General features: G+C 36.7%; 1 protein-coding gene across 1 annotated transcript in view; it reads left to right on the forward strand.

Moving 5' to 3' along the window:
- Window positions 1–27,940, forward strand: part of STK31 (serine/threonine kinase 31) — a 111,777-nt gene that overhangs the window by 9,069 nt on the left and 74,768 nt on the right. Inside the window, exons 5-10 of the mRNA XM_087428987.1 lie at window positions 3,655–3,729; window positions 5,163–5,321; window positions 10,614–10,972; window positions 12,197–12,371; window positions 18,223–18,338; window positions 26,399–26,558. Of these exons, the coding sequence (XP_087285113.1) occupies window positions 3,655–3,729; window positions 5,163–5,321; window positions 10,614–10,972; window positions 12,197–12,371; window positions 18,223–18,338; window positions 26,399–26,558 (1,044 nt within the window). The remainder of the gene's footprint in view (window positions 1–3,654; window positions 3,730–5,162; window positions 5,322–10,613; window positions 10,973–12,196; window positions 12,372–18,222; window positions 18,339–26,398; window positions 26,559–27,940) is intronic.

The following is a 27,940-nucleotide window of genomic DNA, read 5'->3' on the forward strand; positions in this document are numbered from 1 at the left end:
CTGTTAACCTATACCCTGTATTGGAATAATTACTGAATTATGGTAGATTCTTACTTTAGAATACTAAGTAATCATTTTGGGGGCTGATATAGGGTAAGGTAAGTACAAAATTTAAGGAGGCACTTATGCAAGTGCAGGGTTGTACCTCAGAGTGAGTGCCTCTTGAAATTTTGTGTCCTCAGTGCTTTGCTTGCCTCACCCAGCTCCAAGCCCTGATTATTTAAATGAGAGAGGTGGATCTCTGTATTTCAATATGGAATTAGGTGCAAAATAGTGTATGTAAAATGAGCCCATTTGTGTAAATAAAAAAACATAAACATAGATCCTAGTGTATACATAAAATTAGTGTAAATGTAAAATTATTTTCAGGAGGTGCATGTTGAAGAATGTTGGGAAGGAAGTTTTACTATTTATTTCTTTTGATATACTTTTCTTTTAATAATGTGCCTCTATTAGTTTTATTTTAAGATAATTAAAACCCCAATGGCATATATAAAAATGTGTAAAAAGAAGAAATTTAGGAGGAAGGAAGGTGGAATATAGCTTGGAGCTAAGCATCAGAATGGATAAGGAATGTAATTTGTGAAGCTTTTAGTGTTTTTTTTAGCATCTTTGTAGTTTAATAGTGTTATAAATTAAGATGTACCTGCTTTTCCTCTGTTGAATGCAAAATAAATTGCTTGATTTACAAAAAATTCAAACTAGTTTTGATAATAGACTTCTCATTATAAATAATTACTCAGCCACCTCGGATTATCCATGAATGGGTTATACTTTGTAGATTTTCCTTAGTGATTGCGTGGTTCTCTCCCTCACGGTGTAAGCAGGTCATGGGCTATGAATAGTGGAGTTGTGAGAGGAGAACATTCGGACCAGGCACAGAAGGAGTGAATATATAGTTCTGTGTTCTAAAGACAAGTATCTCTATTTGGGATAGACTTGTATTTATGATTGTTGCTGTGATTATTCACACTGACAGAGTCAAGAATTTCAGAGTCCTTAACTTGGTTGGGTCCTAGCTCTATTCCTGGATACAAGTGTTGCTACCCCTCCCTAGACTGGGTAGCAGTGACACACCATTTCTGTCACTTGCCTTATATGGAATTGTTAATGATACTGTTATATTATTACAAAGTCTTAACTAAACATAATGTGACCTTTTGCAGAGTTTGAAATTAGATAGGACTATTGATTTTCAGCTATATCTGCTGCTAAACCGGTTTGCTTGCTGAAAAATTAAGATGATTGGGAGAGGGTACCATGCCATTTGTACTCTCTCTTGCCCTCCAGTTGTTGAGTGTTAGCGAAGGGAATCAGAGTTAAGTGCTAATTGAACACAACTATCCTTTGTAGCTTTTGCTTTGTTAGATATCCATTTGTGTGTCTGAATTGATTTGTACTTGGTTTCTTTGAGGAGTTGAGGATTTTTGCATTTCATGCTGTATATTCCTTTTCCTTTAAAAATCTGTGAATTTGTCCTAGTTCAGGGTAATACACTTAAAATTAATTTATACTCCATCACCTAAAGCAGTGTTCCTCAGCCTTTTTTTCGTTATGTCCTTCTAAGGCATTTTTTCCCTAAAGGGAGACCTCCTCCCAAGACATTTTAACACCACAGATGCACTGTATATCTGTTTGTGTTGTCAAGTGGGGTTGAACTTTGGAGGGCTACAAACCATTGTAATATCTAAGATTTCCCCCCACCACTCAAGAATAATATTCACTCCCTCAGGGATAATATTTCCCCCATTGAAAATGTATGATTTTTTTTCCCAGTCTTAACGTACTTTCTTTGTGTATATGATACAGATTTTTCATGTGAAACTGTCTGGAACTCTCCCACTCTGAGTCCTAATGATCATAGAAAATTCGGGGAATTCCAGGAGTTTGGCAGCTCTAAACCAAGAATCACTTTGACCAAAGGATATTCCAGTGATGATTCACTCATCAGCTGTACTGTTGATGAAGTTCCTGTTGTCCTCCATTGGCTTCTTTATATATGAGTTCTTCATCAGCTCCTCTTTGCTCTTTGATTCTGAGGGCTCCTTCTTCAGCTTGTAAACCTTTTGGCCAAACTGATGGAGGCCAGTGTTAATGAAGTCTTCTACATCACTGGTGACTTTGTACAAATCTTCCTCTTCAAAGGCGAAAACAGCTCCATGTTCCCCAACCAAGATGACCAGTTGTTCTTCAGGTGCCAGGCAAGGGAAATTAGGCACGATGCCAAGAACCTCCATCTTCTCAGGGTCTGGCAAGTACAAATTCTTCCAGAACTCCAACATATCCTTCTAGTCTGCACAGATGGTCCCTGCTAAATCATGTATCTTTAAACAGACATTTCCAATAAATGCCAGGCATATCTTGAAGTTCTTTTTCACAAATTCAAACAACATTTCCAGAGATGCAGCTGCTTTCAGTAGCTCTTCAGGCATGGTGTTTTGCTGGGACAAACTCTGGCCCAGGCTCTGTCTTTGAGGGGTGACAGTGGCCTGGGCTCTTGTCTCTGAGGGGTGAACCCTAGATTACCAGTTTATTGTAAAGGGATATAATTCAGGAACAGCCACATGGAAGAGATGCATAGGGCAAGGTATGTGGGAACAGGTTCAGAACTTCCATGTTCTCTCCAGGTGTGCTACTCTCCCCATATCTCCACGCACTTACCAACCTGGAAGCTCTGAGAATGTATGATTTAAAGTGGTTATCAACCTGGGATGATTTTGTATCCCCCACTCCCACCCCCAGGAGACATTTGGCAATGTCTGAAGACATTTTTGGTTTCACAACTGAAGGGGGTGCTACTGGCATCTTGTAAGTAGATGCTGGGGGGTGCTGCTAAACATCCTACAATGCACAGGACAGAGGACAGCCCCCTCCTCCAAGAATTATCCAGTCTCAAATGTCAGTAGTGCTGAGGTTGAGAAATTGACTTATAAAGTATGTAAATTTTTCTCATTATTCTTTTTTTAAACATAATTAAATTGAAATATAAATTTAAAATAAATGAAAGTTCAGTATTAAGGATATTATCTAATTTAATTTTATCCACTTAAAGTACCAAAGTCCTTATATATAAAGTAAAAGTCTGAAAATCTTTCCTGGCTGGTAGGACATATGGATCCCATCATAGTTGAGAATTAGACTTAAGTGGCATGTACTTGGGATGTTTATGTTTTAAGCACAATTGTGACTTCAATAAAATAGGTTAAAAAATAAATAAATAAAAAAATAAAAGGCAAAAAGAAAAGAATATTTAATTATGCCAGTTATGTCTTTAGACATTAAAACAGCATGATTTCTTAGGTCTTTGATGCTTGTGCCTTTTTTCTTGAGTTTTGTGTTTTCTATGTCTTTCCTCTTCCCCCTCTTTTTTTTTTTTTTTTTGGAGAGACAGAATATCATAATGGACTCTGCAGTCAGATTGCCTCAGTTTGAATCCTGGTTCTGTTGCTTACTAGCTTATGACTTTGGGCATATAAAGGTGAAAACAAAGTATGTGCCTCATAGGGTCGTTGTGAGAATAAAATAAATTATTATATATATGTGTTTATTGACATATAGTAAGTGCTTAATAAATACTAACCATTATTCTGATCTGCTTAGCATGCTTTGATTCATTAAAATGTGAAGTAATTTTAGTTTCTTTTCTCTTTGTAGATTTATGGTGGATTATTTTCTGAAGATAAATGTTGGTACAGATGCAGAGTGCTGAAAATCATCAGTGATGAAAAGGCAGGAACAAGTGTTCAGTTTTTTTGCCCTGAGGAATACTTATTCTGGTTCCAAAATTTGATGCTTATTTAGCCTTTCATTGCTTATTCATAGTAGTAATAAAATCTGGTTCAATGAATTTATTAATTGATTAAAACATATTTTTTTCCTAGTGAACACAAAAGAAATAAAATGCTTAAAGAAATCCAGGTCAAATTCAGGAATATTCTTCTGAATTTAAGTTGTCATATAACCACCCCAGGTTGTCCAGATTACATAGTTTGTAGATATCTTTGGTGACCGGTTGCTTCTTTGTACCTCAGTTCTTAATAATTATATTTGGCTCTTGCTAACTTTTAAAAGTTCATTCTATTAAGATTGAGTAGGAAATGAACATTTGATTGATCCTGAAGTTATGTTTGTCTTTTACTTAGTTAATGTGCATATTGTTAATAATGAAGATTGGCTTGCCACTTTCTCATGCCTAAATGTGAGGAATTTTCTTTGTATTTAGCTATTTTATTTTTTGCATTGTGAACTTTGGGGACATTTTTAAGGGGATATGGGGAGATGAGATTCTGAATAGCTATTTGGTGGCAGTTGCACGTTGCAGGCTGTGTAAAAGCGTCTCTGTAGGCTTTCCTTTATTGTTTTTTCAATGTCTGCTTTCCTGAACTTAAAATATTTTATAGTATATATATTTTGTAAATATTTTTAATGCTACATAATATTAAGGAGATGATAAGATGAAACAATTTGAGTAATCTTCTGAATCACTTTTTTTTTTTAGGTAATGGTTTATCTTAGTGAAATAGACCTTTCTAATAGACCTGTTCCCTACAGTTTGACAACTGGAGATAATATTTTGCATTTGCTTTTGGTTTGGCTTTAATTTTTTAAATTAAGTAACAAGATGACTTTTGATCCTGTGATAAACTATTTTTCTTTTGTACTTTTAAGCAGATACTGAGTTGGAGGTGAGGGTGAATTTGAATCATTTCCAAGGTCTAATAGTTGGAGTGGGTTTAATTTTATCAAAGGAAGATTGATAACTTTCCCTTTCTTTTCAGATTTTATTGTTTCCAACTTGAATTTAAGAATGTTGATAGATTTTAACATTTGAGATAGGAGAGGGCCATAAGCTTCATAGATTTATGTTTATTTAAATACCAGCTGTTAAAAAAACAGAGCCAAAATGAGAAATGGTGCTATTGGAAATAGTACTGTTTGGTACTAGCTAGTACTAAATATGGAAATCACCGGGATCTCATGGACTATGGATTTTCTTTATTTTAAGGATATTGCTGGAGCTCTTGTTTCTGAGTGCATGTTGTCCATTTGAGGTAAAATGCTGTCTTGATTTATAGGTAATTAAGAGAAAGCAGCAAATTGGTGATTTCTTTGGAGATATTTAATCTAAGTTCACTATTAGTATTTGTTTCATTTCTTCCTAGTGTCTAGTGAGATACATTGACTATGGAAATACTGAAATTCTAAATCGATCTGATATAGTTGAGATTCCTTTGGATCTGCAATTTTCTAGTGTTGCCAAAAAGTATAGACTTTGGGGACTACAGATTCCTTCTGGCCAAGAAGTTACCCAGTTTGATCAGGCAAGTCACACATTTTAAATATTTTTGTTAATGGAAGTAAAACAAAGTGCTTAAAACAAAATATAAGTATAGTTAAATCCCACTAATTTTCTTTAATATAAAAGCCTGTATAAATTAAAAATATGAGTTATGGAATAATTCAAAAGCAATTATATAGTAATATATTTGTGCTCATCTGTGCTAGGTAAACATTCTTGATCAGATAAGCATGATACATATATATGTGTATGTATATATTTATATAATAAATGCAAATAGTTTCTTCTGATGTGAAACCTTAAAAGATCATTTCTTATATGATGAGACAATTATGAATATAATTATTCTGTTATGTGTTGCTTTTGAGAAAGTATTTATTAAATAAAAGTGATCTTTAACCTAGCCCTGGCCATTAAATATCACAAATTTGAGATTAATGGAGCTGTAAGTTAATCAGATTTTATCATTTTGGCAGAGGCTCACACTGATGTAATAATTGGTGGTACTGTTATGCTAATCTAGATTCTAGTTTGTATTCATTTCTATTAAATTTGGGGTTAGTAACCTAATTATGGAAGACATCTGATAATTTCAGTGGTAGTCTTACAGGAATTCTGCCTTTTAAATCTACTGTGCAATAATGATATTCTTTTGGTGTGTGTTACTACTGTTGAGAGGATATTACATTACAAAATAACCAGAATTGTATTGTTTTATTTAGCAGCTCAAATGACTTATGTGAAAATATGATTTAATCGGTACTATAAGGAAGAGTAAAATTTGAATAACTTCTGTTTGCCTCTGTTTTGTTTTGAGAATCTTGGCGGTTGTTGGGTATAGTTTTGTCTGCACTGTATTGTAAAATTACATCCTAAATTTTTGGTTTAAAATCTGAAGTTTATTACTTTTTTCTTTAATATAAATATTTTGACTAAGGTAGAGGCTCACTTTGAATTTCTTGCATGTGTAGAACCCTACAATCTGAAATTTACAGACCTTAGAATTCGTCTGCTCTCACCTTATTATTTTACAAATAAAGAAATTGGGTTTAGAACATTTACAGGACATTTAAAGTCATAAAGCTAAATAGGGCTGAGCTAGGGCTAGAACTCATGTCCATTGCTATTCTCATAGTAAGATGATATAAAGTTTATGTTGATTGAAACAAACACGAATCAAGAAAAAAAAGTCATCCTTTTTTTTTTTTTTTTTTTTTTTTTTGTGTGTGGAAGATCAGCCCTGAGCTAACATCTGCCAATCCTCCTCTTTTTGCTGAGGAAGACTGTCCCTGGGTTAACATCCGTGCCCATCTTCCTCCACTTTATATGGGATGCCGCCACAGCGTGGCTTGACAAGCAGTGTGTCGGTGTGCGCCTGGGATCCGAACCAGTGAACCCTGGGCTGCCGCAGCAGAGCGTGTGCTCTTAACCACTTGCGCCACCGGGCTGGCCCTCAAAAATGTCATTTTTAAAAGTCAGTTTTGGAACTAAAGGAGTAAATTTTAGTTACTTAGAAAGTTTTGTATGCTTCATAGGTTGTTAATAGGTGATACTATTTGTATTTGCATGCTTGAGTTCAGTAAAAAGACTATTGATTGGAGTTGAACTAAGTAGCAAACTGAATGTTTTCTGGAAAAAAAATAGTTATTCTTGAGTGTATCTGCTTGGAAAGCCCATGTTTAGCCATTAATTTTCAGCACAAGGCTCAAATGTAATTTTCTATATGAAGCCTTTGCTAATACCCACCATCCATTCCCTTGCAGCTGTTTTAGTCACTCAGTGTGTAAGGCATATAGAGTTGTCGTTTTTTCCTCCCTCACAGATCATGAGCTTGGTAGAGACAATACTGTCTTGGTAGAGACAATACTGTCTTGGTAGAGACAGGTGTTTTATTCCTTTTTGCTACAGGGAGATTTGCCTGTAAAGTGTTAGATGAGCATCCAATTTATCTAGCATTTGAAAGAATGAAGGAATAGTAGGGGTTCAGTTTAAGAAAAAAATGAGATAGTTCCCAGAGAGTGTCTTGGGTACTGAAATACCTTTAGTACATTTTTTAAACCAATACTCTCACACCCATGCTGTAGCACAGTTGAAATTAATACTCAGAATGGTGGTTACAAATTGATGAAGATCAAACGAAGATTAAATTATGTCTTAAATGGCTTTCTTTCTTTAAAAATTTTATGTAGAATCAGGGAATGAGTGCTAGAGACTGGAATTTGGGTTTAACAGTTTAAAGGCTTTTTAGCCTATTTTCTAATATATCCAGACAAGATGAGATAGACTACATAGTGATGGGTGGGGGGCAGGGGACTGCTGGCAGGCATGGCAGCTGCCTCTCTCTCTGCTGAGCACAGCCTGACCCCTCTGGTCCCTGTAAATATTGGATCAATGAATGAATAAAACTCTGCTAAAAAATGAGAAAAAAAAAAAAGATTAAGTAGACTAAACTAGAAAGCAAATGATACTTGTTTCTGAATTAAGCTTACCAGTTTGGAAAACACAATAAATATCTTAGAAAAATGACGTTATCTTTTTTTAATGATTGAAAGCTCTGTATTCTATTAAAGGTTAATTTTATACCTTTTCAATTCCTAAATATGTTTAATACATTTCTCTCTCTCCCTCCCTCCAGTACACAAGAGTTAATGGCTGTAAAAATTAAAAATTAAAAATTTGACATTTAAAGAAGAATATGTAGAACATATAGTAGAACATATATTTATGATAAAGTAATAAACTAAAATATTAAAATACCCCAGTATCATCTACTGTGTCATTCTTTTTGTTAGTTAGAACTGAGGAAAACTCAGATTTTATTCCAAGGTCAGGATTGTGTCTTTGTGGTTATATATGATTCAGGGAGAATCTGATTGAACAGTTTTGTACTGATTGTGATTGGTGACCATAAGTAAAAGGAATTTGACTTCAGAGAAAAGTATAAACATCAGATTTCTGCATAAAAACTTCTAAGTGAGAAGTAGTGTATACCTTTAGAACATTCAGCTGTAGGTAATAGGAACTTTTGTACAAAGTAGGTTATTTCCATTTAAATGTCATATGTTGCCCAAAGACAGAGTTTCTTCAAATATTAGGAATTCTACATATTCCAGCAATAATTTTCGGACACTTGGTTAGGGATGAAAGTTGTACTTGAATTTTAGATAGACTTTCAACATGAAGGGTTGAAAGCAAGGATTTTTGTATGAAAGAGATTAACTAAAAACTACATTTGGATTGATCGAAATCTTAATTTGATATATTTCAATGACTTAAATTTTGAGTTAGTTAGCTTTGCCTGCTTGATTTCATTTGTTGGTGATACCTTCTGGACCATCTTTGCTATCTATATTGGTTTTCTTGGTGAATTCAAGCCTCTCAATGTGTGTGTATTTTTAAATTTTATGATTTGAAAAATTTATAAAACCTGTGTGTTTTGTTAGTTTAAAATACCTTGTTATTTTGGTTTCTGGATTAAAAAAATTATTTTTTCTTTCCTTTTTTGGAGGACAGGGGTAGTGATTGTTGATAATCCTTGAGCGTTTGTAGTTTGAATCTCCTTCTAGGCCCAGGGGTTCTTAACTTGTGGTTAAAATGTATCACAGTGAAATAATTTTCTATGTAAGTCTAAGTGTTTTATGCATTTAAAAACATTTTTCTGAGAAGGATTCCAAAGGATTCACCAGACTGATAAAGGAGCCCATGGCACAGAAAATGTTAAAGAAGTCCTACATAGGTCCCACTTCTACTCTCTGTACTACTATGTAGTTAAAAAAGGAAAAATAGTTCCTCCCTACTAGTATTACTTAGTTTCTTAGACCTTGAAATTTTTTTCTTTTTCTTTGTCTTCTTCTCTCTCTCTCTCTCTCTCAATTGTGGCCAGCTTTTATTTTCTAGTTTTTAGTTTGGTCTTTACACTATTGTTACTTGGATTATTGTTGGTATGATTTCCTATTTGGTTTGCTTTATTTGCATAAACTATATTGTTTTTCACATTTATCTGGTGGCAATATAGCTAAAAATAAAGCTCCTCCCTGTAAGAGAGATAAAGGTTAATTACATCAAGTCCCTATTCCAAGGAAGATACGGACCAATAAATTTGAGCGGTGCCTATTTTTGTTTCAAATTTATGCTTTTCTATATTCTGAGAACTGATTCATTTCCTCTATAGTACAAGGTAAAAATTAGGTAAGGAACTTACAGAAATTTGGGAAGAGTAGAATAATTGTCAAATTAAATCATATCAGAGTAAGTTTAGGAATTTCAGTTTTCTTGAGGTGTAAGCAAGTTCTTATTAAAATTAAATCTCAAGATATCTTCTAATCCCAAATATGTTTTAAGTTTATCTGTGCTTAGTGCTATGGATGGATAATCAATAATTAAAGTTAGTAAATACCTAATTACTCATATGACTTCTCATATGCCAGTTTTACAGTTGTTGCTCCTTTAAACAAAATTATATTTAAGAGGGTTTTGAATTTAGGAATTTCTAACATCCAATATTTCATAATTTTCATTTGTTGATTTTTAAAAAATTTGTAGATGTCTTGTGCTTTGAGTTTCTTTTTTTTCCTCTGCTCTTGTCTTAATTTAAAACCAGAGTAACTGATTCTGCCTTTAAAACTATTGTTAAAGTTTTGTTGAATTTCAGCACCTTGTCTAGATACCAAAATTCTTTTTTTTTTTTTTTTTTTGGTGAGGAAGATTAGCCTTGAGCTAACATCCGTTGCCAATCTTCCTCTTTCTTATGAGGAAGACTGGCCCTGGGCTAACATCTCTGCCCATCTTCCTCTACTTTATATGTGGGACGCCTGCCGTGGCATGGCTTGATGAGCAGTGCATGGGTCTGTGCCCAGGATCCGAACCTGTGAACCCTGGGGCCGCCGAAGTGGAGCACGCAAACTTAACCACTACGCCACCAGGCCAACTCCCCAAAATTCATTTTTATGTGCTGTAGCTCCTCAGGACACCATTATATTTAGTTGGGGCCAGAATGCTCAACACAGTCTTCTTGGTTTAAAAAAATTATTCTAAAAGAATTATTTAATTGGTACACATTTTAAAATTTATAAAGCTGCCTATACAGGTATTAGCTCTACTTCTGGAAAGGAAGATTTTAGCAATTGTGTAATTGGAATATAGTCATACACATGCAGAAGTGTATTTGCATATAGTCAACAACAAGGTAAGACCACTTTTATAGAGATTTCAGAGTGAAGAAATATGATCGTTGGAAAAACTGGCCAGAAACAAAATAAGTGAAGAAAAACATGGCGTAGTTGGTTTATGTCTTTTTTTTTCCTGTCTTTCTTAGGGCAGAACCTTTTTGGGGAGCTTGATTTTTGAAAAGGAAATAAAAATGAGAATTAAAGCAACCTATCAAGATGGAACAGTTATTGCTCAGGCTGAGTATGGCAGTGTGGATATAGGGGAAGAGGTGGCTAAGAAAGGATTTGCAGAAAAATGCAGACTCACTTCCAGCACTAATGTCTGTGAGGAAAAAAAATCAGATCCTGGTCAACTTGTCCTCAGGAACCTCAAAAGCCCCATTCCCTTGTGGGGGCATAGATCAAACCAGTCAGCCTTCAGCAGGCCAAAGGGGCGCTTAAGTGGGAGGCCGACTCTTGACTTGAAGAATGAAAATGATGCAGGAAATCATGTGACATTTCCAAAGTAAGACTGTGGGTCGGGTTTTTAGTCTTACTTAATTTCTAATTCATGGTAGAAGCCCCTGTCATAGTAGAATAAAAGTCAAGGCTTATGCTTTTGGAGTCCTTAACTATGTCAGTGATTTTGAGGGATGATACTGATTATTTCTATTTTTCTCAAACATGTATTCGTCTCTGCTTTAGCAGGAATATTTTCATTAAAAGCCATTTTGAAAGAAAAATCATTCTTGAATTGTTTAAAGTTCACATACCAACTCTTGATGCAAGAGTTGGAATACATTTGGAATACATTTATCAAAAATAAAAATCTACCCCTAAATCTGAATTATTCAGGCAGAGCCAGAGTTTCAAATCAGCTTTGAAGTTTTTCCTATGGCTTTAAGAATATTTTAATGAGTTTCCGGGAATTACCTTTTCTTTTTTTTTTTGTGAGGAAGATCAGCCCTGAGCTAACATCCATGGCAATCCTCCTCTTTTTTGGCTGAGGAAGACTGGCCCTGGGCTAGCATCCATGCCCATCTTCCTTCACTTTACATGGGACGTGGCCACAGCATGGCCTGACAAGTGGTGTGTGTGTGCGTGCCTGGGATCCGAACCCGGGCCACCAGCAGCGGAGGACGTGTACTTAACCACTATGCCAGGGCCTACCTTTTCTTTTTAACAAAAGAGAGGCTGTGTGTTCTTCCTGTGAAAACTTACTGTGATGGAATTTGATTACAAAAGGAGTTCACTTTTTAGATAATGTTGAAATATAAACTTGAAGCAGAAAGCCAGATTTGATGTTTATAAGTACCAAACCATTCATATGCTTTTGTATAATGATCCAAGCCATGCTGCCATGTCTTGGGTGGTGTAGTTGTTTTTTGGATCTTACCAATGCTTTAGGAACTCAACTGTCTAATGGCTTGGGGAGGATGGCGAGAGGAGGGATTGGAAGAAACTGACATAGAAATGCTTTTTGCTGTATTGGCTGGAGTTGGTAGTGCTATGAGGGGGTTGGAATATGTTTTCTTTGAGATGGAGGCATTGTTTTTGAAGTATGACTTCAGTTATTTTAAATTGAGTTTGCATAAAATATTTTTTTATTGTTGAACTAGGTAAAGGTTTTACATTAATTTCCAAAGTTAACTTTAATAAGATATATTATGGTGTAAAAAGCCCAAGATTTCTGATCTCTGTCAGCCTTATATGGTTTGGTTTTTAAAATGAGTGAATTTGTTTTTAATAGGGAAAGTTTGGCTGTTGGTGACTTTAATTTAGGGTCTAATGTCAGCCTGGCAAAAATTAAGCAGGACCAGAAACTGATTGAAGAAAATGAAAAGCTTAAAACAGAGAAGGAGGTTCTCCTTGAAAGTTATAAGGCGTTAGAATTGAAAGTAGAACAGACTGCCCAGGAGCTGCAGGTATGGTATATACGTTGATTTGCTTAAGGTGAAAAATGACCAACTGGGAAATCTGTATATTAATCTGCTGTTATTTGTTTGTTTGATTTTCTGTCATTTTCCCATTCCTTCGCTTTTTCTTCCCGCCCCCTAACCCCTGCCTGCATTCTCTCTTTCTTTATTTATATTTGTTTATAGATGAAATTTTTTCTTATACTCCAAACTAATCATCATTGGATTTCATTGGATGTTTGAAAGATTAATAATTTCTCATTTACATTTCCTTTTATGTTCTTTAAAAAACTTTTAATTATGGAAATTTTCAAACACTCCAAAAGGAGAGAGTATTGAATAATTCTATGTACCCGTCACCCAGTTTTTATAATTATTAGACACATGGGCAATCTCTTTTTAAATCTATACCTCCTGAGTATTTTAAAACAAATCCCATTCACAGTATTTTACTGTATACGCTTTAGTATGTATCTCTAATAGAAAAGAACTTCAGAAAAGACATAACCATAATATTATTCATACTTAGAAATTAACAATAATTCCTTAATATAATTTAATATCCAGTCAGTGTTCAGATTTCCCATATTGTTCCATGAATGTCCTTTTTTTTTTTGTTTTAAACAGGTCTATTTGTTTATTTATTTATTTATTTGTGAGGAAGATCAGCCCTGAGCTAACATCCATGCTAATCCTCCTCTTTTTGCTGAGGAAGATGGGCTCTGAGCTAACATCTATTGCCAATCCTCCTCCTTTTTTTTTTTTTTACCCAAAGCCCCAGTAGATAGTTGTATATCATAGTTGCACATCCTTCTAGTTGCTGTATGTGGGACGCAGCCTCAGCATGGCTGGAGAAGCGGTGCGTCGGTGCGCGCCTGGGATCCGAACCCGGGCCGCCAGTAGCGGAGCGCGAGCACTTAACTGCTAAGCCATGGGGCCGGCCCCCATGAATGTCCTTTTATGATTGGTTTCTTCTAATCAGGATCCCAATTAAGCCCATACATTGCATTTTGGTTGATAAATCTCTTAAATTGCTTAATCAGCATCCTTGGGTTGTTTAACAGGCTCCTTTATCTCCATGTATTTCTTTTTATGGTAATTAGATCTCAAGGTTTGTTCAGATTCAGGGCAGTTTTTTCCCTCCCAAGAATACTGTGTGGTTTTCAAGTGTGTGGTTTTTTTCTGACACCAAATGCGTTATTCCAACATTAATTTTCCGGTTCTCCAACACCAACTGGATGTCCTGCAGTTCATTTTTGATGCTAAATACTGGGAATTAGCTCAGACTCTACCAGGTAAGGACTCAGTTCCACAAGACTTCCCCCGCTTCAGACAGTAGCTGCAAATCAGGTCCTCTGGCTACCGACACTTCTGCCTGGTCGACTATAAATTCAAGGGTTCTTGTGATCCCACCTGCCCCGAGGTTCAGTAATTCACTAAAACAACTCACAGAACTCAGGAAAGTGCTTATGCTGAAAAGTGCATAAAACTTATGATTATAGTCTTATTTAAAGGATATAACTCATGAACAGCCAAATAAAAGGAAGAGATGCATAGGGAAAGTTATGGTGGGCCTGGAGGTGGGGTAGGGGAGTCTCTTGGCCTGCTACTCTCCCAGCACATGGATTTGTCGTCAATTTCGAACCTCATCCTTCTGAGGTTTTTTTTTAAATCAACATTTCATTACATAGGCCTGATGAATTAAATCACTGACCATTGGTAATTGAACTCAATCTTCAGCCCTTATTTTGCAGGGGGCTCTGCTTCATAAATCCCTAAATCTTGGGTTCTATCCACTATAATTAGCCCTTTAGCCAGGGACTCCTGCTAAGGGCATTTCACAGATAAGATCTCTTTCTCTTAGAATATAGTCTATTTTCATTAGAGGTCTAGTTGACAAGGAGATTAGACTTAGTCACCTGCCTTTTATTCTTTTCTCTAGGAGTGTTCCCCAGTTCCCTTCCATGAAGAGAATAAGTAGATTACAGGCCATCTGCTTTACCTATTAAAGATGTAAAACATTTCCTTCAAGCCCAGAAAGTTCCTTGGTGCCCGTTTCTTCCCACCCAGGGCAAACACTATTTCTGATTTATATCACCATAGTTTAGTTTTCCTGCTCATGTACTTCATATAAATAGAATCTTCTGATATATATTCTATTGTGTCTTGCTTCATTCACTTAACATAATGTCTGTGAGATTTATCTGTTGTGAGATTTATCTGTTGTGTATATCAGTAGTTTGTTCATTTTTATTGCTGAGTGGTATTCTTTGTATCAATTTACCACTATTTGTTTACCCGTTCTCCTGTTGATGGGCATTTAGGTTGTTTCCAGTTTTTGGCAATTGTGAATAAAGCCACTGTGAATATTCTTGTACAAGTCTTTTTTTGGACATACAAATTCATGTGTCTTGGGTTATAGAGATTCTTTCCTCAGCCATGTCCAGTCTACTGATAAGCCCATCAAAAACATTGTTTAGGGGCCAGCCTGCTGGCGTAGTGGTTAAGTGCGCGCGCTCCGCTGTGGGGACCCGGGGTTCGGATCCCGGGCGTGCACCGACGCACTGCTTGTCAAGCCATGCTGTGGTGGCGTCCCGTATAAAGTGGAGGAAGATGGGCACGGATGTTAGCCCAGGGCCGGTCTTCCTCAGCAAAAAAAGAGGAGACTTGGCGACAGATGTTAGCTCAGGGCTTATCTTCCTCACACACACAGACACAAAATTGTTTATTTCTGCCACAGTGTTTTTGATCTCTAGCATTTCTTTTTGTTTCTTTCTAAGAATTTCCGTCTTTCTCCTTACAGTGCCTGTCTGTTCTTGCATGCTGTCTACTTTATCTGTTAGAGCCCTTAGCATATTAATCATATCATATTTTCAATTCCTGGTCTGATAATTCCAGCCTTCCTGCCATATCTGAGTCTGAATCTGATAACTTGCTTTGTCTCTTCCAACTGTCCTTTTTGTGTTTTAATATGTCTTGTAATTTTTTCTTGATAGCTGGGCGTGATGTACTGGATAAAAGGAACTGCTATAAATAGGCCTTTAGTAATGTGGTAAGGTGTGGGGGGAGGAGAAGCGTTTTATAGTCCTAAAAGACTAAGTCTTTTAGTGAGTCTGTGCGTGTGGACTATGAACTTCACACATGCTTCTCAGTTGTCCCTTCCCCCCACCCCCCCTTAGGTAGGACAGGATGGCTAGAGTGGGCTGGAATTGGGTATTATCCTTCCCCCAGGTTAGTTAGGTTCTAGTAAGACCCCAGCAGGTTAGGCTCTATTTACATAGTTTCTCCTGAGGGCAGATCTTGTTAGGAAGAATAGAATGCTATGGCGTATTTCAAAATGATTCCTTTTCCCCTCTGGCTGCTGAAAGCTTGAGATTTTTCTTTGATATTTACTGTGAGAACCTGGTAGAGATCCAGGAGGTAAAATTCACCATAAGGTGGGGCATCCTGATCACTGGGTCCCCCAGGAGTTTTTAACTCTCAGAGTTGTTCATACTGAGCCTCCAGCAATTTGTCAGTTACAGTTGAGGTGTCCCTACTCCCCACTATTTCCCTCAGTGGTTGCTGCTCCAGTAAGTTGTGATTTGCCTCTTTGCCTGTCTGTCTCTCCCAATTGCCCTGTGACCTCACCTGTCTTAATGATCTAAGAAGAGTTGTTGATTTTTCAGTTAGTTCAGCTTTTTACTTGTTAGGATGGAGTGGCAACTTCTAAGCTTCTTACATGCTGGACTGGAAGCCAGAGTCCTTAATGTTTTCAAAGAACTGATTTTTGCCTCTGTTGATTTTTTTCTTTATTGTTTGTCTCTTTTCTACTTTATTGATTTCTTATCTTTATGATTTTCTTCCTTCTACTTTGTTTAATTTGCTCTTCTGGCTTTTTTAGATGGAAATTGATATCATTGTTTTTAATCTCTTGTTCTGTTATAATATTTAAGCATCGCTTTATTTGTAACCTACAAATTTTGATGTGTTTTTATTATTTAATTAAACATATTTTAAGAACTCCGCTGTGATTTTTTTTTTTTTGAATCATGAGCTGTTTAGAAGTGTGTTGCCTTATTTCCACATATTTGGGATTTTCACCCAGTATATTTTTGTTCTTGATTTTTAATTTAATTTTCTTGGTATCAGAGAGCATACTCTGTATAGTATCCCTCTTTTTAAATTTATTGAGGTGTGTTTTATTACCCAGCATATGGTTCATCTTTGGAAATGTTCCATGTGCTTTTAAAAATTATGTGTATTCTACAGTTGTTGGGTGGGGTGTTTTATAATTGCTAGATAGAATTAGTTGATAATGTTGTTCAAGTCTTTTGTGTCTGACTGATTTTCTGTTTACTTGTTCCATCAGTTACTGAGAGAGGAGTGTTGAAATCTCCAATTATTATTTGGTTTTGTCTGTTTCTTCCTTTTGTTCTGTCAGGTTTTACTTGGTGATTTTGAAGCTTTGTTATTAAGTGTATACACATTTAGAATTGTGTGTCTTCTTGATGAATTGTCTCATTTATCTTTATGAAATATGAAATAAATATCTCTATATATCACTGAGAGTGCTCCCTATACTGAAGTCCACTTTGCCTGATATTAATGTAGCCATGTTTACGTGGCATATCTTTTCCATCCTTTAATTTTAATCTTTCTCTTTATATCTAATAAGTGTTTCTTATAAGCAGTGTATAGTTGAGTCTAAGCTTTTTCATCCAGATTGATAATCTCATATCTTTTATTTGGAGTGTTTAGCTAATTTTCATTTAATGTAATTATTGATGTAGGTTGGGTTTAAGTTTGCTGTCTTTTCTATTTGTCTTAAAAACTATATTCGTTATTTGTCATCTGATTTCCATTTTTTTTTACAAGTGGATTAATAATAAGTTAAGACATTTGAGAGACAATCTAAATTCTTAATTCTTTTAGATTTAAATAATTCTTTTCCTTAATATTTTATAGTTCTCATCCACATGTCATTCATTAGCAGTTTGTATTAAAGATTTTCTTTTATGGAGTCTTTGCAAAGCATTAAACATATTTTCAAAGATTCAACAACTTTTTGTTTTCTCATCCTATTTAGATTTATGTAATTTTTGGAGTAATTATCATCACTATTATAGTGGATATAAACAGATTTAAGAACAAACATAACTGATTTTTCCTGGTCATCCTACTCAACAAATGGGAGCGCAAGGGTATGAGCATGCCTGAGTGTAGCCTAGTATTAATAAGCTTTAAGTATACACTGGTTCTCTCTCTTTATTTAACTGAGGGATTGGAGAGAATATGAGGACTATTGTTTAAATATTGAATGTAAGTTCCATGTTTAGCTATGTAATATCTGGTTTTTAGTATAATTGGAATAAAATTATCAGGTCTTTCTAAATATTACTACTCCATACATTATTTTGGATAATTATGATAAACATATATTTGAGATATCAGTCAAAATTGAGGAGTTAAGTCTAATTTGGGTCAAGGAAATGATGTTTTTGATTCTTTTGTAATGCAGAATGACATAAGATGTCATCAGAAAACAAATTATCATTGATAATCATTTGGTCTCCATGGGGATCTTTTATTTATCTTTTTGAAGTCTAAGTATTAAGACATATAATATGTGAAATTTTGTTTCTATTTGGCTTTTTGTTAAGATGAAATGTAAGAGTCTTTAATCTGTGTAAAGGCAGAAGACTAGAGTAGATTATCTTTCTCAGATCTCAACTAGTAGGGAAATCAGTGTTTGTTATCTTGTGGTCTAACATTTTTTAACTGTTAAAATTTTAATTATGCCTAAAAGTCACTTAAATGACAGTAGAAATAGAGTTTCCTATTTGGGTCTTGTCTAGGATGTGCTTGTTCTTTGTTTCAGCAAGAGAAAGCAACCACCATGGATTTGACTAAACATTTAGAAAGCACTCTGAAGACTTGTGTAGGTACCAGAATGAAAAATCTGGCGGCTAAGGTTGAAATATTGAAAGCAATTAGGTAGGTAAAACTGTATTTTTGAGGTGGATAATTTAAAATAATTGCTGATTGTTTGTGCTTTGTTTAAGTTGTATGCCCACCATTTTTGCTTTGAAGCTTAATCTTTGTATTTTTATGACTTTAAAGAGAGAAACTAAAAATAGTTACTCCTGAGACATTTTGCAGTGTTTTTGTCGGTATTCTGTTGTCACTGCATGGAGTTACAGTGTCCTAAAGTCACCTATGAGAGTGAAATTAAAAAATCAACACAACTTCTAAATGGTAGTTTGATGGGAAACTACTCTGTCCAGTTGTTTTGCTTGGGATTATTTTCAGGCCTTTACCAAAACTAAAGATTTTAGTAATCTAAATTACTTATACTCTATCTAAAGAAAGAAAAATGTGGTCTTCATAGAGTCAGAAGAAAAGTGGTCTTCATGGATTCAGGAAGAAAGAGAAGAAATTGGTTAGCAAGTCTCATGCAGAGTTTATTCAGCGTTTCTCACACTCTGTATATGAATTTTGTAGATATTTATCTTAATAGAGGATTGCTTTATTATTGGTTAGGGATAATTTGTCACCTTTTTCTGGAATGTGGAAAAAATAGTTCTCAAAACAACCTGGTTCCCTTTTCATGCTACACATAGAACTTAAACCAGTAATTTATTTTTTCATGTACGTTGGAATACTAAGATGTTGCCCTGAATTAATACTGCATGTTGGTCTTTTGTCCAGTGGAAATTTATATTCTTCAGTATAAATCCATCAGTTGGCTTCTGGTTTATAAGTCTCTAAATAGTTTGAATAATTTGGTCCCTCTAGAGCCTGACCAACTTTTGATGCTCTACCAAAAACACGGGCAAAGCTGTGAGACAGACTTTGGACCAAAACAGTCCAATGTGTTTTAATCCACATTTATATAATGTGCTGTTAGCATGGTGGCAGTCTAGTTGGAAGCTAGAAAAAAAATATGGATGGACCTTGTTGGTTTTGCTAATTGGTCTGCCTCTCTATTTGCTTTTATGTTTTTTTGGATTTCTTTTTTAAACTCTGCAAATGCTTGTCTGCTTGTTAGGGTACAAGGACTATATGCCTGTAGTCTTGATAAGCAAGATTGGCTACGTCTAAAATTTTTAAAGAAATATTTACAAATCTAATCGTAGACCAGAATTGAAGGTCTACTTGACATCATTTTAAATTCTGCAGAATTTTGAAGTTGTCCTTTTATATGAAGTTTTTAAAAAAATACTTAAATTTTTTTCAATCATATTTTTTAATTCAAATTTGTATCAGTTGTTTATGATTTTTTTTATTGTGAAATTTTTGTTGTACATTATTGTTGTCAGTCACCATATAAGTGCATCCCTCCACCCCTTGTGCCCACCCTGCACCCCCCAGCCCCTGGTAACCACCAAACAGTTCTGTCTGTCCGTGTGTTGGTTTTTTTTCCGCATATGAGTGAAATCATGCACTGTCTGTCTTTCTCTTTCTGGCTTATTTCGCTTAACATAATACACTCCAGGTACATCCATGTTGTTGCAAATGGGACAATTTTGTCTTTTTTTATGGCTGAGTAGTATTCCGTGGTATATATATACCACATCTTCTTTATCCAGTCATCAGTCGAGGGACACTTGGGTTGCTTCTATGTCTTGGCTATAGTGGATAATGCTGCGATGAACATAGGGGTGCATAAGCCTCTTTGGATTGTTGATTTCAGGTTCATTGGGTAGATACCCAGCAGTGGGGTAGCTGGATTGTAAGATATTTATATTTTTAATTTTTTGAGGAATCTCCATATTGTTTTCCATAGAGGCTGCACCAGTTGGCGTTCCCACCAGCAGTGGATTAGGGTTCCCATTTCTCCATAGCCTCTCCAACATTTGTTGTTTTTTGTCTTGGTGATTATAGCCATTCTGACGGGTGTAAGATGATAGTGTGGTTTTGATTTGCATTTCGCTGATGATTGGTGAGGTTGAGTGTCTTTTCATGTGCCTATTGGCCATCAGTATATCTTCTTTGGAGAAGTGTCTGTTCATTTCCTCTGCCCATTTTTTGATCGGGTTGTTTGTTGTTCAGTTGTGTGAGTTCTTTATATATTATAGAGATTAATCCCTTGTCGGATATATGGTTTGCAAATATTTTTTCCCAGCTGGTGGGTTCCCTATTCATTTTGATCCTGGTTTCATTTGCCTTGCAGAAGTTCTTTAATCTGTTAAAGTCCCACTTGTTTATTTTTTCTTTTATTTCCCTTGTCTGAGTAGACATGGAATTCGAAAAGATCCCTTTATAGCTGATGACGAGTAGTGTACTACCTATATTTTCCTCCAGGAGTTTTATAGTTTCGGGTCTCACCTTCAGGTCTTTGATCCATTTTGAGTCAGTTTTTGTGTGTGGCAAAAGAAGATGGTCTTCTTTCATTCTTTTGCAAGTGGCTGTCCAGATTTCCCAATACCATTGAGTGAAGAGACTTTCCTTTCTCCACTGTATGTCCTTAGCTCCTTTGTCAAAGATTAGCTGCCCATAGATTTGAGGTTTTATTTCTGGACTTTCAATTCTGTTCCATTGATCTGTGTGTCTGTTTTTGTACCAGTACCATGCTGTTTGTAGTATGTTTTGAAGTCAGGGATTGTGATGCCTCTAGCTTTGTTCTTCTTTCTCAGGGCTGCTTTAGCTATTCGGGATCTTTTGTTGCCCCATAAGAATGTTAGTATTCTTTGTTCTATTTCTGTGAAGAATGTCCTTGGGGTTCTGATTAGGATTGCATTGAATCTGTAGATTGCTTTAGGTAATATAGACATTTTAACTATGTTTCTTCTTCCAATCCAAGTGCATGGAATATTTTTCCATTTCTTTATGTCATCACTGATTTCACTCAATAATGTCTTATAGTTTTCATTGTTTAGGTCTTTCACTTCCTTGGTTAAATTTATTCCTAGATATTTTATTCTTTTTGTTGCAATTGTAAATGGGATTGTCTTCTTGAATTCTCTTTCTGTTAGTTCATTGTTGGTTTATAGAGATGCAGCTGATTTCTGTAAGTTGATTCTGTACCCTGCCACTTGGCTGTAGTTGTTGATTATTTCTAATAGTTTTCCAGTGGATTCTTGAGAGTTTTCTATATATAAGACCATGTCATCTGCAGACAGTGAGAGTTTCACTTCTTCGTTGCCTATTTGGTTTTCTTTTATTCCTTTTTCTTGCCTAATTGCTCTGGCCAGAACCTGGTTCAGAACCAGAACCTTATTCAACCTGTGTTGAATAAGAGTGGCGAGAGTGGGCACCCTTGTCTTGTTCCTGTTTTCAGAGGGATGGCTTTTAGTTTTTCCCCATTGTGTATGATGTTGGCTGTGGGTTTGTCATATGTGGCTTTTATTATGTTAAGGAACTTTCCTTGCCTTCTGTACCCATTTTCTTGAGCATTTTTATCATAAATGGATATTGGATCTTGTCAAAAGCCTTCTCTGCATCTATTGAGACGATCATATGGTTTTTAGTCCTCGTTTTGTTAATGTGGTGTATCACATGGATTGATTTGAGGATGTTGAACCATCCGTGTGTCCCAGGTATAAATCCCACTTGATCATGGTGTGTGATCTTTTTTAATGTATTGCTGTATTCGGTTTGCCAATATTTTGTTGAGAATTTTTGCATCTATGTTCATCAGGGATATTGTTCTGTAGTTTTCCTTCTTAGTATTGTCTTTGTCTGGCTTTGGTATCAGGGTGATGTTGGCCTTGTAGAATGTGTTGGGTAGTGTTCCATCTTCCTCTCTTTTTTGGAATAGTTTGAGAAGGATAGATATTAAGTCTTCTTTGAATGTTTGGTAAAATTCTCCAGAGAAGCCATCTGGTTCTGGACTTTTATTTTTTGAGAGGTTGTTGATTACTTTTTCAATCTCTTTACTTGTGATTGGTCTATTTAGATTCTCTATTTCTTCTTGATTTAGTTTGGGGAGGTTGTATGAGTCTAAGAATTTATCCATTTCTTCTAGATTGTCCAATTTGTTGGCATACAGTTATTCATAGTATTCTTTTATAATCTTGTGTATATCTGTGGTATCTGTTGTAATTTCTCCTTTTTCCTTTCTAATTTTATTTATTTGAGCCTTCTCTCTTTTTTTCTTGGTGAGTCTGGCTAAGGGTTTGTCAGTTTTGTTTATCTTCTCAAAGAACCAGCTCTTTGTTTCATTGATCCTTTCTACTGTTTTTTTGATTTCAATTTCATTTATTTCTGCTCTGATTTTTATTGTTTCCCTCCTTCTGCTGACTTTAGGCTTTGTTTGTTCTTTTTCTAATTCTGTTAGGTGTAGTTTGAGGTTGCTTATTTGGGCTTTTTCTTGTTTGTTAAGGTGGGCCTGTATTGCTGTGAGTTTCCCTCTCGGGACCGCTTTTGCTGCATCTCATATGAGTTGGTATGGTGTATTTTCATTTTCATTTGTCTCCAGATATGCTTTGATTTCTCTTTTAATTTCATCAGTGATCCATTGGTTGTTTAGTAGCGTGTTGTTGAGTCTCCACAGCTTTGTCACTTTCCTGGTTTTTTTCTTGTAGTTGATTTCTGGCTTCATGGCATTATGGTTGGAAAAGATGCTTGTTATGATTTCAGTCTTCTTAAATTTATATAAGCATGCCTTGTTTCCCAACATATGGTCTGTTCTTGAGAATGTTCCATGTGTGCTTGAGAAGAATGTGTAATCTGCTGTGTTTGGATGGAGTGCTCTATATGTGTCTGTTAAGTCCATCTCATCAAGTTTTTCATTTAAGTCCATTATTTCCTTATTGATTTTCTGTCTGGATGATCTGTCCATTGATGAGAGTGGGGTGTTAAGATCCCCCACTATTATTGTGTTGTTGTTAATATCTTCTTTTAGGTTTGTTAATAGTTGCTTTATGTACTTTGATGCTCCTGTATTGGGTGCATATATATTTAAAAGTGATATGTCTTCTTGGTGGAGTGTCCCTTTTATCATTATATATTGTCCCTCTTTACCTGTTTTATCTTGAAGTCAACTTTGTCTGATATAAGTATGGCCACACCTGCTGTCTTTTCTTTGCCATTAGCTTGGTGTATTGTCTTCCATCCTTTCACTCTGAGCTTGTGTTTGTCTTTAGAGCTGAGATGTGTTTCCTTGAGGCAGCATATTGTTAGGTCTTGTTTTTTAATCCATCCCACCACTCTGTGTCTTTTGATTGGAGAGTTCAGTCCATTTACATTTAGGGTAATTATTGATATATGGGGGCTTGTTGTTATTTTATCCCTCTTTTTCTGGTTCTTTTGCATTTCTTTTGTTTCTCGTCCTGTGTGTTTCGGACTACCAGTTCAGTTTTGTAGTTCTGTATGGGGGTTCTCTTAGTTTTCTCTTTCTTTATAGTGTGTGACTCTGTTCTGATTATTTGGTTAGTGGTTACCCATGAGGTTTTATGATAAATCTCGTGGATGTGATAGTCCATTTTTTGATGGCCTCTTATTCCCTTAGACTAAGTCGATTCGATCCCTTTCTTCTTCGCCTTCTAAGTTATTGTTGTCACATCTTACTCCTTCTTGTATTGTGAGTTCTTGTTTAACATGATGAGGTTATGTTTTTTCTTGGTGCTTACCTTCCCTTGATCTTTGGTTTTATAATTAAGTGTTTGCTAACCTATTTTGATAGAGGACTGTAATTTTTGTGGTTTTGTCAACCTGTTTTCCTCCTTGTTCAAAACTTTGAATCCCCTTTCTCTTTTTTTCCTTAGGGATGAGGGCCTTCTTGAGCACTTCTTGTAGTGGAGGTCTTGTGGCAATGAACTCCCTTAGCTTTTGTTTATCTGGGATAGTTATTATTTCTCCATCATATCTGAAGGATCTTTTTGCTAGATAGAGTATTCTTGGCTGGAAGTTTTTGTCCTTCAGAATTTTGAATATATCGTTCCACTCTCTCCTAGCCTGTAAAGTTTCTGTTGAGAAATCGGCTGAGATCCTGATAGGAAGTCCTTTATATGTTATTTTTTTTTTGTCTAGGTGCCCTTGATATTTTTTCTTTGTCATTGACTTTTGCCAGCTTTACTACTATATGCCTTGAAGAGGGTCTTTTCGTGTTGATATATTTAGGAGATCTATTGATTTCATTCATTGGTATTTCCAGCTCCTTCACCAGGTTTGGGAAGTTCTCAAATATTATTTCTTTGAACAAGTTCTCTGCTCCCTTTTCCGTCTCTTCTCCCTCTGGAATACCTATAATCCTTATGTTGGATTTCCTAATTGAGTTGGCTATTTCTTGGAGAGTTTCTTCATTTCTTTTTAGTCTTAGTTCTCTTTCCTCCTCCATCTGGAGCATTTCTGCATTGCTGTCCTCAATATTGCTAATTCTTTCCTCCATATTGTCAGCTCTGATGCTTAAGGCTTCCAGATTTGTCTTTATCTCCTCTATTGTGTTTTTCATCTCTATGATTTCTTATTTGTTTTTTTTTATAGTTTCAATCTCTTTTGTGAAGAAACTCCTGAATTGTCTGTGTTTTCTTGTATGTCATTAAGGTTTTTTATGATGGCTATTTTGAATTCTCTGTCATTAAGGTTATACATTTCTGTGTTTTCCGGGTTGACTTCTGGGTGCTTGTAATTTTCCTTTTGGTCTGGAGATTTAATATATTTTTGCATGGTGCCTGTTGGTGTTGGCTTACCTTTCCTCATAGTGAAAATATATGGTTGCAGTTTCCTCTTGCTGCCACTGGATGGGGGTCAAGGGCTGTGTATTCTGGCCTGCCTCTATCTCTGGGCACTCTCATCGGCCCCTGGCTGACCTGAGGCGTGGCTGAGTGGTGGCTGCTGTGGGGGAAGCATGGAAACAGCTGGAGCTGGAGCGTGGGAACAGCTGGGACTGGGGCGCAGCTAGGCCGAAGCAGCTGGGTCTCGAGTGCGGGTGGGTTGAAGCAGCTGCAGCTGAAGTGCCGCTGGGCCAGAGAAGGAAGAGCTGGAGCGCGGCTGGGCCAAAGAAGCTGGAACTGGTGTGCGCTGATCTGAAGGAGGGAGAGCTGGAGTGCCGCTGGGCTGAAGAAGCTGGAACTGGAGTGCAGTGGGCTGAAGTTGCTGGTGCCAAGTCAGCTGGAGCCTGAGCACAGGCCAAACTGAAGCAGCTGGAGTCAAGGGGTGGGGGGACGGTTCAGCCGAAGGAGCTGGGCATGGGGCACGGTCCAGGCGAAGGAGCTGGGGCCGTGGCACGGTGGAGCCGGGGAAGCTGGGGCTGTGGCGTGGTCCAGCTGGAGCAGCTCGGGCTGTGGCGCAGTGAGGCCTGAGCTGCCGCTGCCTCTGATGTGGGGGCGCAGGCTTTCCCTGCTGCTGGTGGGGCCCGGGCACCTGGGGGCTGCTGCCTGTGGGGGTGGGGCGTGGTCACGCTGCCCCCGCTGGTGGGGCCTGGGGGTCTGGGAGCCGCTGCCTCAGGGGACGGGGCCAAGCTGAAACGCCACTGTGCTGAGGCGTCAGGCAGGCGAGCCGGGTCGGGGAGGGACGCCTACCTTCCCCTGCCCGATCTCAGAGGTTTCTCGCCTTGCTGTCACTCTCTGCTCTCCCAAGGGGCTAGCTTGTTGAAACTACCCTTGCAACAGTTCCACTCGCTACGTAGGGGGATCCCCTTGGGCTGTGAGTGGTCTTGGACAGTGCTGTTTTTCATGCGGCGAGCCGCCCCCTCCCCCTCCTCTGAGAGCCGCGTGGTCTCAGTCTCTGGGTCGCAGTCCTTGGGGAAGGAAGGGAGCTCCTCTTACCTCCTTCCACTTACTCTGGGGATTCCAGCACCTCAGTCCTTGGAAGTACGGCTGCCTGGGTACTGCAGACGTCCCGTGTTGTGTGAATAGCTTCTGTTGGAATATGAATGTCCTTTTTGTTGTGTCTTAGATGGGGAGAGTTCAGTGGGGGAAGCTCACTCCGCCATGATGCTGACGTCACTCCAGTTATTTACGATTTTATATAAAATTTTAAAAAGAACCTTTTCATAGCACCAGTTTTGTAAATAGTAACTTTAGACCATTACTATTTCAGTGTAACTTTTTCTCACACCAAACTTACAAATGTCTTGATCTTTTCCTTTTTGCCATTTTTTTTTTAAATAGACGTGTTAGCATCAATGTTCGTTTTGGAAATGACCTTTCAGATGCTATACAGGTATTGGATGAAGAGTGCTTTACTACTCCAGCTTCTTTGAATGAATTAGAGATACTTTGGGCAGAATACTACCTGGCTCAGGAGAAGATTCAAACTTGTCAAAATGCGGTGGGTCAAGAATTTTTCTCTATTACAGTTTTTATCTGTTGTACAGAAGGAGATATTCTCTTTCGAGAAAGCAGAGGGACTGCAGATATTGTAACGATACGCTGCATGAAAACTTTAACTTTTACAGTATCTTCATATTAATGATTTGATTCCTTTTATTGCCTTGTAAGAAAGGTAGGATAGGTAAATAGTGATTGTGGATAAAGAGTTAAAATCTTCTCCCCTTTCACATGACAATTTGACCTTTGGTTAATTCCCTTGGTAATTTGATAAAATGATATTTTAGCCATATTATTAGGCAACATTGTTTAGGTAAATAAAACCCTAATTGGTAAATTATATCTGGATTGGGAGGAACTATAAACTACAAATACTTGGTGGGGACTCTTGTAAGCCAGGGTGACTCGCACATCTGCTAATGTGGAGCTTGTCTTCTTGTCTGAGTGGTGTCTTTTATGCTGCAATATTGGACTCTGCCTTACCATTAAATGTTATCTAAGCCACTCATTGTTGAGAGGTGGTTATTTGTGGTTAGGGGAGGGGTATGAAGAATGGAATATTTCATATGAATTCTTTATTAGCATAGGTACAAGCATATTTATTTCCTCTTACAGTTTTCTGTAGTTTATTATATTGAACTGAACAGATCCCTTGTTTTCATATGAAGTTTCACGACAGTCATAGCTTTCCGTAGTACCTGTGAGCTCTCTGCTTGTGTTTGGAGTTGTCTCATTTTATGTATTGGTGGTTTCTGCCTCTGGGGATTGTCTGAAAGTCTTATTCCCTATTCATACCTGGGTTGGCCAGTTGGCAGCCTAACTGGCTCTGAATGAGAAAAATGAACAGGATAACTTGGCCTTTGGAAATGCCAGGAATGTTTAATTTGGAGAGGGATTAGATTTGCGTTATTTTACATATTGGACTGTATCTGGTCACTTCTGATTATGGAAGAAAATAAGTGACAGAAGTAATAATTTTTGAATTGCTGTGAAACACAGGCAATGTTATAGGTACTTAATAAACTTTTTTCCACTAATTTTTAAAATGGGCCTTTTTGCATCCATTTTATAAATGAGGAAACAGGCCCACAGAGTTTAAGGAAAGTGCTCAAGATTACATCGTTTCAAATGTTACTATGGAATTTGAACCTAGGTCTGACTGCAAAGTATATTGTCTTTCCATTTAAACTGTACTGCCAACACTACAATACTTCATAATGTATTTTCATGTAATAAGATGAAAAAGAACTGCTTTTTAATTTTTGTTTTGTTTTGTGTTTGTAGTTTGAGCATAGGGAAGTGATTCAGGACAGAGAGGGAGAGGACTTAATGCAGCTGTAGGGCTTGGTATTCTAGTAGAAGAAATGTGATTTTTTAAAAAGT

The sequence above is a fragment of the Ceratotherium simum genome, chromosome 1, assembly GCF_057802395.1.
Source record: "Ceratotherium simum simum isolate JZ-2026a chromosome 1, ASM5780239v1, whole genome shotgun sequence".
Lineage (NCBI taxonomy): Eukaryota > Metazoa > Chordata > Mammalia > Perissodactyla > Rhinocerotidae > Ceratotherium > Ceratotherium simum.